We start from the raw sequence: 11,552 nt of genomic DNA, 5'->3' as shown, positions 1-11,552 counted from the left end.
TCATTCTGTGCAGTCCTGTCCCCTGCAAGGGCCCCACACAGCCCGCCCTCCCTCCCTCCCTCCCTCCCCAGCCACAGGCTCAGCTGTGGGCACTCAGAGACTTTATTACCCAGCCTGTCCCAGGACAGCAAGCCTGCCTGGCCTCAGCTCCCCTGCTTGAGCACACTGCAGACCTGCTCCAGCACGTGGCACATGCCCTGGTCCTTCGGGGTCCTGCTGGCCAAGGACATCTGCAACAGCAGGACTGAGGTCAGGCTCTGCCCTGGACACATATCCCTGCCCCCAAGTGCAGTATTTGGCAAGCTTGGGCCCTTTTAAAATTTTTGGCTATGTGGGAAAGTTCTTTGGTTTAGATCTAGGGATCAGGGTCTTGGCTGTTATCACCCAGAACAAGACACACACGCACATCCTGCGTGTACACATGTGTTTGGGTGCTGGTAAAAACCTATGACCCACACAGCCTCATTGTTTTGAGTCTGACTGATGCACAGTGCAGAGCATCTTCCTAGGCAGAGGATATAACTCCATACACAGAAGGACCAGTTCCAGCTCAGACCACAGGCCACACCCAGGACCCAGTGCTCAGCAGAGGGCGCCCGCGGCCACCCATGCATTCATTCACTCACAGCTGCAGGTGGAGCCTGGGCCCCTGCACGCCTGACAGCTGCCCTCACCCAGCCACCCAGGTCCTGAGACCTCCCCTGCGACTCCAGGGAAGACTGTTGCCCAGACAACGGGCTATATAGCCTGTGCTCCCCACAGGACCCAGGGTAGGGGTCCACGGGCTCACCTTGAGCTTGTCCAGGTAGGTATGTTCTGGACTCCAGGCCTCTTGGAACTTGACTAGGTCAGGGGCGCCCTTGTAGAACTCTACCAGCAGCACCTGCAGGGCAGGGGCAGCACAACTGGCTCCTGACTGCTCTTGACGCAGCAGCTCCCTGAACTGACAGGAGAGGCTAAATCCATGCTGACCACAGTGCAAGTCTGCCCTGGCTTTGGGCTAGCCTCTTCCCAAGAAGCCACGCCCATGAGCCCTGAGAAGTGACAAGTATATCTGAGCAGACACAGCTATTAAAGGCTGGCCGCCCACCCAGGTGTGGTGAGGGCACACATGTCATCCCTGCACTGAGAAATCGGAGACAAGATAGTCGGTGGCCACATAGGGAGACTATATCTCAAAATAAATAAAACAAAGCAGAGGCAGGCAGATCTCTGTGAGTTCAAGGCCAGCCTGGTCTACAAAGCCAGTCCAGGACAGCCAAGGCTACCCAGAGAAAAACCTTGTCTTGAAGCCAGCAGGGGGGACCCCAAACAAAAACTCCAGACAGTGAAAACCCTGGGGCCACAGCCATGGGCTGGCAGCTCACCATCTCCTGCAGAACATCATTGGTCAGGAAGCTGTCCTGGATGTATGCCATCTCTACATCCATGGGGATGCCATAGTCACTGGGCCTTTGCTGCTAGGAGGGGTGGGGAGCAGTCAGAGGGGCCTTGCCTGTCCCCAGCCCATGGTGCCAGGGGCTTCTAGGGTCTGAAGTTGAGCATGGGAGGCCAGGGCATCACCCAATAGACCTTAGAGTGACCACTGACATACAGATGCACAGGTGGGGAAAGTGGGGCACGGGAGTCGCCTGCCTCAGATTCAGCACATCTTCCAGCCCAGATACCACCCCACCGTGCCCACTCACGTCCACGTAACCACACCGTGCCCACTCACATCCACGTAACCACACCGTGCCCACTCACATCCACGTAACCTCACCGTGCCCACTCACGTCCACGTAACCCCACCGTGCCCACTCACGTCCACGTAACCCCACCGTGCCCACTCACGTCCACGTAACCACACCGTGCCCACTCACATCCACGTAACCCACACCGTGCCCGCTCACATCCACGTAACCCCACCGTGCCCACTCACGTCCACGTAACCCCACCGTGCCCACTCACGTCCACGTAACCACACCGTGCCCACTCACATCCACGTAACCCACACCGTGCCCGCTCACATCCACGTAACCCCACCGTGCCCGCTCACATCCACGTAACCCCACCGTGCCCACTCACATCCACGTAACCCCACCGTGCCCACTCACATCCACGTAACCTCACCGTGCCCACTCACATCCACGTAACCCCGCCGTGCCCACTCACATCCACGTAACCCCGCCGTGCCCACTCACATCCACGTAACCCCGCCGTGCCCACTCACATCCACGTAACCCCGCCGTGCCCACTCACATCCACGTAACCCCACCGTGCCCACTCACATCCACGTAACCTCACCGTGCCCACTCACATCCACGTAACCTCACCGTGCCCACTCACATCCACGTAACCTCACCGTGCCCACTCACATCCACGTAACCCCACCGTGCCCACTCACATCCACGTAACCCCACCGTGCCCACTCACATCCACGTAACCTCACCGTGCCCACTCACATCCACGTAACCACACCGTGCCCGCTCACATCCACGTAACCACACCGTGCCCACTCACGTCCACGTAACCTCACCGTGCCCACTCACGTCCACGTAACCCCACCGTGCCCACTCACGTCCACGTAACCTCACCGTGCCCACTCACATCCACGTAACCACACCGTGCCCGCTCACATCCACGTAACCTCACCGTGCCCACTCACGTCCACGTAACCTCACCGTGCCCACTCACATCCACGTAACCACACCGTGCCCGCTCACATCCACGTAACCACACCGTGCCCACTCACGTCCACGTAACCTCACCGTGCCCACTCACATCCATGCCCTTCAACTTGGCCCCCCTCCAGCTCACCCACCTCAGGGGGAGGCATCACCCAGAAAGGGCAGATCTTGGACTCGGGGCCCGGGTTTCCAGAGTAGTATGGGGCTGTGGAAAGAGTGACGGGTTAAGGCTGGGGGCTCAGAGGGCCTGGCCTGGTGAGTCCCCCACCCCGAGTCTCCCGGGGGCCTCACAGCACAGCAGGGCCAGGCAGGGCTGGAAGCCGTTGCTGGAGCCTTGCAGTCTCAGCTGGTACTCCATCTGGGCATCGATGTCCTGCAGGGAGGGCACTGCGGGGCTGTGAGGGTGGCTGTGGTACCAGCCCACCAGGGACAGACCTCGAAGGAACAGGACCTGGTGGATCTACAGACAAGCAAACAAGGTTGGGAGTGGGCAGGACCAGGGGCCCTAGCTGCCCTCCAGTCCCTACACAAGGGTATTTAAGCACTGCCCCTCCTCACCCTGTACCCACCCAACCACTGTGGCAGAGTGATGAAGAAATAATATCTGGATGGGGCTGGAGGGATGGCTCAGTGGTTAAGAGCACTGTCTGTTCTTCTAAAGGACCCAGGTTCAATTCCCGTCACCCACATGGCAGCTCGCAACTGTCTGTAACTCCAGTTCCAAGGGATCTGACACCCTCCCGCCAATGCACATAAAAATAAATTTAAGTGGACTGGAGAGATGGCTCAGCGGTTAAGAGCATTGACTGCTCTTCCAGAGGTCCTGAGTTCAATTCCCAGCGAGCACATGGTGGCTCACAACCATCTATACTGGGATCTGGTGCCCTCTTTTAGAGGTGTACATGTAGATAGATGTATAAAATAAATAAAAAACTCTTTAAAAATAAATTAATTAAAGAGAATAAAAACATCAGGAACAGGACAGTGGTAGCGCACGCCTTTAATCTCAGCACTCAGGAAGCAGAGGCAGGCGGGTCTCTTGAGTTTGAGGCCAGCCTGGTCTACGAAGTGAGTCCAGGACAATCAAGGCTACACAGAGAAACCCTGTCTCAAAAAACCAAAATAAATAAATGAATAAATAAAATGAGAAACTGTCTCAAAAAGGAAAAAAAAATACAAATAGGGCTGGGCAATGATTACACACGCCTTTAATCCCAGCACTCGGGAGGCAGAGGCAGGTGGATCTCTTGAGTTGGAGGCCAGCCTGGTCTACAAAGTGAGTCCAGGACAGCCAAGGCTACACAGAGAAACACCTCCCCCCCCCTTTTTTTAAATTTGAAACCCTGTCTTGAAAAACAAAAAACAATAAAAAAAATAAATCAACAGGCAGGGCTGTCTTCACAGTACTCAAAAGGTTGAGGCAGGAGGATGCCACATTCTAGGCCACCCTTGTCTACAAATCAAGACCTGGTTATATGAAGCCCAGAGGCATCCCAGACATTGGCACTGACACTTGGCCACCAGGACAAGCCCTCACCTCTTCCTCAACGGTGGCCGCAGTATCAGCATCCCCAAGCCGACTCCTACAGGGGAAGGCTCTCAGCACTGTCAGCACTGCGGGGTACCCAACGAGAAGCCGGTCAGTCCTGTCCTGCCCCAGACACACCGTCGCCCACCCAGTCCCAGTACCCACTCTGATTGTTGGTGTCCCAGCGTCCGCCAAGGTAGCCCACGACCTCACTCCGAGTCAGGTGACAGTGGAAGTCCTGGGGACAAAATCGGGAGAGCTGGCTCAGGCTACACTTCCTGTCTCAGTGCAGGAGCCAGCCCAACCTCTCCCTATGTGCATTTATCAAGCACCTACTGTTTTAACTAGGACGTCACTCACTGGGGAGCATGCAGGCCCCTAGCATGTGTAAAGGCACCGGGGTCCATTCCTAAATGAGCACCTACTATTTACTGATAGCAAGCATTCAGTTTGTGCCTACTGTATATGTCTTCGGTACCCCCCACCGAGGTCAGCGAGTTCCTTCTCCCTGGACGTGGAGGGTGACCGGGCAAAGAGGCTTTAGTCACATACCAACAGGAACAGCACGTTACTGGAAACGGCTACGTTGAATGGCTGGAACTTGTTGATGGCGGCAAAGGATGTTACTTCTACCAGGGTGTGGGGGTTCCTGGAGTGGTTGGGAGGGTCCCAGGGCTTCAGGAACTGGGGCTCTTCCCCCATCCCACCCATCCTGAGGACTCCCAAGCAGCTGAGGAGTCCAGGCCCTGCCTCTGCTGGACCAGACCAACCAAGGGCTCCTGGGAAGCCAGGATCAGGGCAGATGACGTAACTGACCTGGCGGAATCGCGACTACCCAGCATGCAGTAACGGACAGGCACCCGGACCTTGTCTGCACGCTTGCTCAAGGGTGTGGCCTCTGGGGAAAGGGATAAAAGAGAAGAGTTACTATGAATCCTCCACCCCCTTCTTTGCATATAAGCAAGGACGCCCATGAAACAAGAGGAACTGGGGCCTACGAGATGGCTCAGCGGGTCTTGCAACCAAGTCTGATGACCTGAGTTCGAGCCCCCAGACCCCACATGGTGGAAGAAGTGACCCAGCTTTTGAAAGATGTTCTCTGATCTACATGCCCGATCACAATACATAACACATGCCCTCGCCGGGTGGTGGTGGCACACGCTTTTAATCCTAGCACTTGGGCGGCAGAGGCAGGAGGATCTCTGTTAGTTCGAGGCCCCCCTGGTCTACAGAGCAAGTTTCCAGGATACTCGGGACTGTTACTCAGAGAAACCCTATCTTGAAAAACCAGAAAAACAACAACAATAACAACAACAAAAAACCAAAAGCACATGCCCTCAACCCTAGCACTCAGGAGGCAGAGGCAGATAGATCTCTGTGAGTTCCAGGCCAGGGAAGGCTACAAGGAGACCCTGTCTCAAAAATAAATTCTAAAAAAGGAAGGAAAAGAAAACGAAAGAAACCAGGCAGAGAGTGAAACTAAGCAGGGCTGCCAGTCAGGATTCCCAGGGCCTAACAAACACCACAGGAACTATAGCACAGTCTCTCCTCTGTCCCTGCCTCTCACCTGGCTCTGAGGAGCCCTTCCCAGGGGGTCTGCGGCCTTTGTCCTCTGCTGAGACTCCGGCCAGCACATCTTCTTCCTCCTCCTCCAACAGCAGCTCTTCCTCCTCCCCTTCACTGGTGGGACTCTGGTGGTATGGGGTGCAGTGGCGATACCCTCAATCTGGGTGCCTCGCTCACCCCGAACAAGTCACTCACAGGGGCCCAGGCCTGAGCCTGAGATGCCATTGCCTTGAGTGACCACCAGAGGGCAAGGGCGAGCAGAGGTGCCCAAGGCTCAGGCTGCCCGCTTCACCCTTGCTGTCCCCTGCCAGGCTCCCTACACAACTTCTTCAGCCAATAGTATTCCGTGACCCTCACATCCTTCAGGATGAAAGCGGAAGTCCTCCCTGCAGTCCTCCCTGCAGCCCAGGAGGCCAGGCTGGACTTGCCTGCCCCCCTCCGTCCCTCCCTCCTCCCTCGTGCTTTCTTTCTGCTTCTGCAGCTACGGCCACCTTGCTGTTTCTGACCCATCAGGCTGTGTCCTGCCCCATGGCCTTTCCACACCATCCTGCAGCGCACAGGGGGGAAGGCGTGTGGTTCACACCTCGTCAGCGGCGGCTACCGGCATGTGTAGCTGGTGCCGGCGGAGCCAGGTGGCCTTGTACTTGTCGAGCTTCTGTCCCTTGTACTTGACAGAGGCCCAGCCACAGCCGGACTTCTTGGCCGGGTTGATGAGCTTCTTGCAGTGTGTGGCCCAGGCGCTGGGTGAGTTGAAGACTTGCCCGGTTTCCTGCCACACGATCCTGCCATCCGGCTGCAGGTCCCCAATGAACTTCCTGCCCTGAAGCAACAGAGAGGGCTGTTACACGCCCACTCCCGGAGATTCCTAACGCGCCCCGCTCCCTAGAGGCCTGCCGGCCTTGCTCCTCTAAGCTCCCAAGCGGCACTGTCGTAGAAACAGCATCTGTCACAGCAGTACAGCATCCTGGCACTCAACACCAGGCTGCACAACTTTAAAGTTAAGCAGAATGGCAGCCAGAGCAGACCCCAAGTTCAAAGCCTGATTGGAATACTTAATAAGACTCTGGTCTCAGAGGTAGAACCCCCCCGCGCCCCCCCCCCCCCCCCGCCTAGACTCTCCCAGTGAGGGGCTGGGGGCGTGGTCAGGGGTGGAGCCTTGTCTAGAATCCCCCAGTGAGGGGCTGGGGGCGTGGTCAGGTGTGGAACCCCTGTCTAGAATCCCCCAGTGAGGGGCTGGGGGCGTGGTCAGGGGTGGAGCCCTGCCTAGACTCTCCCATGAGGTTCTGGGGGTGTGGTCAGGGGTGGAGCCCTGCCTAGACTCTCCCAGTGAGGGGCTGGGGGCGTGGTCAGGGGTGGAGCCTTGTCTAGAATCCCCCAGTGAGGGGCTGGGGGCGTGGTCAGGGGTGGAGCCCTGCCTAGACTCGCCCATGAGGTTCTGGGGGCGTGGTCAGGGGTGGAGCCCTGCCTAGACTCTCCCAGTGAGGGGCTGGGGGCGTGGCCAGGGGTGGAGCCATGTCTAGAATCCCCCAGTGAGGGGCTGGGGGCATGGTCAGGGTGGAGCCCCGCCTAGAACCCCATGAGGGGCGGGGTGTGTGTGTGTGTGTCTCTGGTTCCATTCTTGGTACTACAGTTTTTGGGGGCTATAGTTTTAAATAACAGTATACAGTTTTGAAACCGTTATCTTCACAGAGAGCCTGGGCAGGAATACCTCATTTTACAGACGAAGAATTGCACAGATTGGTTGCCCATGGACACACCCAGATGGCAGTGGTTATGGCTATGTGGCATTGTGGTTAACACAGCTCCTGTGGGCTTCAGTTTCCTCTCGTGCCCGAGCAGTGGAGGACATGAACTGTCTCCGGGGTCACTCACCAGGTAGTAGATGGATAGCACCCCCTCTCCGGGCTCCAGCAACTCGTCTTTGAGTAGCACCCGCAGCGTGACCGCGCGCCTCGTGAGCGCGCCCCCCAGGGCGATCCCAGGCCCTACGATGCTGCCTCCGCTGCCACCCAGGCTGCCGATGCGCCCTCCGCTGCCCGTCCCGCGCTCGGGGTCCTCGGCCTCCTGGTCGTCCTCATCCTCCTCCGGAGCCTCCTCCGCCGCAGCCGCGGGGGACTGAGGCTCGGGAGCTGCAATAAGACAGCGACAGGGCTGCAGAGGTCGCTCCCGACTGCCCGGTCCCCGCCCGCACGGACCGTCCTACCTGCCATGGCTGCTGCGTCCCGGCACAGCCTCCTTCTGACCGGGCTCCGCCCCGCGCGGGGACGCCGCAGCCCATTGGTCACGGGGGATGGGCGGAGAGGTTTGGCCCACTGTGGGCGGAGGGGACACAGAGCCCTTAGGTTGCGCTGGAGCTGGAGGGCTCCGGAGCAACTGGGGAAACTGAGGCGGGGTGTTGTGGGAGATCTGGAGTAGGAAACTGGCCTAGGACCTTCGCATTCAGGGACTAGAGACCTCCCACTCGAGGCCACCAGCTACCAGGTTGAGGCCTTGAGCCCTGGACAGGATTGTCTCAATATGCTGGAAAGAGATGCGAACCTGAGGTCTGGGGCCTGCCCACGCGCGGAAAAGGAAATGCAGGAACTCAGAGCCTCTGGGACACTGGGCAACTGGGGCTAGGTGGTGCTAGTGACCTGGAGAGAAAACCAGGACCCGCTCACTCAGGGGACACCTGAGGCCAATGCCAGCTGGGCTGCATCCCGGGGCATTCCTACAGCAGCGATAAAGGAAACTGATCCCAAGGCCAGGGCGCTAGATAGCCTCAGAGCCCTCGATGGTTGGAAGCCAGGAAGAAACAGGTTGTAAGAACTGTATAGGGCGGTGATCGGAAGGCAGCTGCGCTCTGCAGGTGGGTCGAAAGCTGGGCTTCTGCCTCTATAGGGTTAACTCAGCCAATGGCCAGCGGTTCACGTCAGCCAATCACCAGGTGCCTCCAGTATCCAATCAGATACCAGGAATGGTTTCCATCCAGCCAATCCTAGTCCAAGTGGAAGCAGGCGGGAAGGGGCGGTGTTACTACAGTACGTGCCCGAGGCCCTACCGCCTTTGTTCCCAGCCTGACCTGACCTTCCCCCGGCCCCCTTCCAGCCTCCGCCCCTCCCCGCCTCCCCTCCTCCCTGTCCCCCCCCCCCCCGTCCCGTCTTCCCTTTCTCTTCCTCGCCCTCTTCTCCCCCGCCCCCCCCCCCCCCGCGCATATTGGGCCGGTGATTCCCCCAGCCCCGGGGGGATCTGAAAATCCCAGGTAGGGCACTAGCCAAAGTTAGAGTGGCCCCAAATGGCAGGTGGTTTGTCCCACTGAAGAAAGAGAGGCAGGGCGATCTGGAAGGATCAAAGGAATGAAGAATAATTATTTCCCTTAGCCCAGGCCACCAGACCCCAGGCTCCTCAGAGACCAGGCTAGGCTCCATTTACCCCTGCTCAATATGCAGGTCTAACCACCTCCTGGCAGGCAAAGCTTTGAGAGAGGTTCTGGACACTGGCTACTTTCACGGGACACCACACAGTCCATGCTCATCCACCCTGATCCTAAAGGTACCTTTCTATAAGGTAACTCCGCCGCCACAGTCCGCCCTTGTTCCATAGCAGCCAATATTAATCTTTCTTTCCCTTCGTTCTTTCAAGTTTTGAGATAGAATTTCATAGCTTTCCTGGAACTCAGTATATTTTGGTTTGGTTTGGTTTGCTTTGGTTTTTTGAGACAGGGTTTCTCTGTGTAGCCTTGGCTGTCCTAGACTCACTTTGTAGACCAGGCTGGCCTCGAACTCACAGAGATCCGCCTGCCTCTGCTGGGATTAAAGGCGTGTGCCACCACGTCGGGCCCTGGAACTCAGTATATTAACCAGGTTGGCCTCACACTAGCGGTAGTAATTCTCCTGCCTCAGCCTCCCACACCTAGCTCCACGGTGGCCTTTGACACGTTGAAGCAAGAGCTTTGGCTTGACAATGTCCAGGAAGTGCCCTAAAGGTGACATCGGATCCTTGAACCGATAAAGGAAGGTTGTGCCTCACGCACACCACCGCTACCTAGGTGCACATCACTACCCTTTATTATCTGTGTAAAGTCCAGGTGCCCTAGTCCAGAACTGAAGACAAAGAGTTCATAATCTGTTTGTTCGGCCTTTGTCTTTTGAAAACAGCATCTCCTGCGGACTCCACTAGACTCAAGTTACTATGTAACTAAGTCTGCCCTTAAACTGGTGATCTGCTGGTCTCGACCTCCCATGTTCTGGGAAAACCAGAATGTGCCACCACACCTGGCCGAATTTATAATTATATACTGATCGATTGCACTAGAAGTGACCTTAGAGCCTTGTACTAGCCAGGAGCTAGGTTAATACATCGCCACCACAAGCCACACCCCCAGGCCTTCTCAGGACTGTCCTCTGCCTAGAATCTCCCAGTGAGGGGCTGGGGGCGTGGTCAGGGGCGGAGCCTCAGCTTAAGAGAATCTCACAGGGAAGGGCTGGGTGTGACTCAGAAATAGAGTGCTTACCTACCCTGTTCAAAGGCCCTGGGTTGCATCTGCACAAACAGGAAAACAAAAACAAAAACAATGTGGCAAGAACAAAAGGAGAGAAATGAGGTTTGTTAACAATTATTCAGAACACCAAAAGCAGTGAACCTGGGGCCTGGGGCCCACACCCACCTGTCACTTGAAAGGCTGAGGCAGGAAGATCTGGAGTGAAAAGTCAGCTTGGGCTGTGTATCTAGACTCAAAAACAAAAACAAATCAAAGCAAAAAAAAAAAAAAAAGAAGAAAGAAAGAAAGAAAAAGAAAATTAAACCACAGACATGCGAACACTCAGGAGATGGAGATAGGTTTAGAAGTTCAAGGTCAGCAGGGCTTGGTGGCCCACACCTGTAATCCTAGCACGTGGGTGGATCTCTGTGAGTTCGAGGCCAGCCTGGTCTACAAAGGGAGTCCAGGACAGCGAAGGATACACAGAGAAACCTTGTCTCAGAAAAACAGAAAGGAAGCTGGACGTGGTGGCGCACGCCTTTAATCCCAGCACTCGGGAGGCAGAGGCAGGCGGATCGCTGTGAGTTCGAGGCCAGCCTGGTCTACAAAGTGAGTCCAGGACAGTCAAGGCTACACAGAGAAACCCTGTCTCGAAAAACCAAAAAAAAAAAAAAAAAAAACCAGAAAGGAAAAAAAAAAAAAAAGGAGAAGGAGGAAGAGGAGGAGGAAGAGAAGTAGTTCAAAGGCATCTTCAGCTACTTAGTTGGAGGCCAGCCTGGTCTACATGAAACCATGTCTCAACAAAGCAACAGAAGCCAGGCTTGGTGGCCCACTGCTTTAATCCCAGCACCCGGGGAGGCAGAGGCAGAGGCAGGTGGATCGCTGTGAGTTCGAGGCCAGCCTGGTCTACAAAGTGAGTCCAGGACAGCCAAGGCTAACACGGAGAAACCTTGTCTCAAAAACAAAAACAAAAACAAAAACAAACAAAAAACCAAAAAAAACCCAAGCAACAGAAAGAGAACTAAAATCAGATAACTGAAGCACTTAGATACCGATCTGATAAAAGACAAACTGGATACACAGGCTGGGAATAATTTCAATGAGGGGTGAGCGACCGACGTGGACCAGTGGGGAAGGGGGGGGCGCTTACACCACACTTGAGGACCTGAATTTGATCCCCGGGTCCCACACGGTAGGAGGAGAGACTCTGCTCTCGCAAGCTGTCCTCTGATCTCCACACAGATACACACAATAAATGTAACCACAAATTAAGTTGTTATAAATCTGAGTGTTCTCAAATGGAACAGCACTGAGAAAGTCTCTCCCAGAC

General features: G+C 56.0%; 1 protein-coding gene across 1 annotated transcript in view; it reads right to left on the bottom strand.

The window, feature by feature from the left end:
• Positions 1-84: 84 nt before the first annotated feature.
• Positions 85-11,552, bottom strand: part of MPND (MPN domain containing) — a 20,924-nt gene continuing 9,456 nt past the window's right edge. Inside the window, exons 3-15 of the mRNA XM_084795931.1 lie at positions 7,967-8,075; positions 7,636-7,892; positions 6,347-6,583; positions 5,765-5,888; positions 5,014-5,095; positions 4,750-4,846; positions 4,363-4,435; positions 4,207-4,283; positions 2,961-3,129; positions 2,804-2,874; positions 1,368-1,460; positions 791-883; positions 85-230 (exon numbers count right to left, since the gene is read on the bottom strand). Of these exons, the coding sequence (XP_084652057.1) occupies positions 144-230; positions 791-883; positions 1,368-1,460; positions 2,804-2,874; positions 2,961-3,129; positions 4,207-4,283; positions 4,363-4,435; positions 4,750-4,846; positions 5,014-5,095; positions 5,765-5,888; positions 6,347-6,583; positions 7,636-7,892; positions 7,967-8,075 (1,569 nt within the window). The 3' untranslated portion in view covers positions 85-143. The remainder of the gene's footprint in view (positions 231-790; positions 884-1,367; positions 1,461-2,803; positions 2,875-2,960; positions 3,130-4,206; positions 4,284-4,362; positions 4,436-4,749; positions 4,847-5,013; positions 5,096-5,764; positions 5,889-6,346; positions 6,584-7,635; positions 7,893-7,966; positions 8,076-11,552) is intronic.

Source organism: Acomys minous (genome assembly GCF_964271855.1).
Source record: "Acomys minous genome assembly, chromosome: 9".
Lineage (NCBI taxonomy): Eukaryota > Metazoa > Chordata > Mammalia > Rodentia > Muridae > Acomys > Acomys minous.
This window is presented reverse-complemented; position numbering and strand designations above follow the sequence as displayed.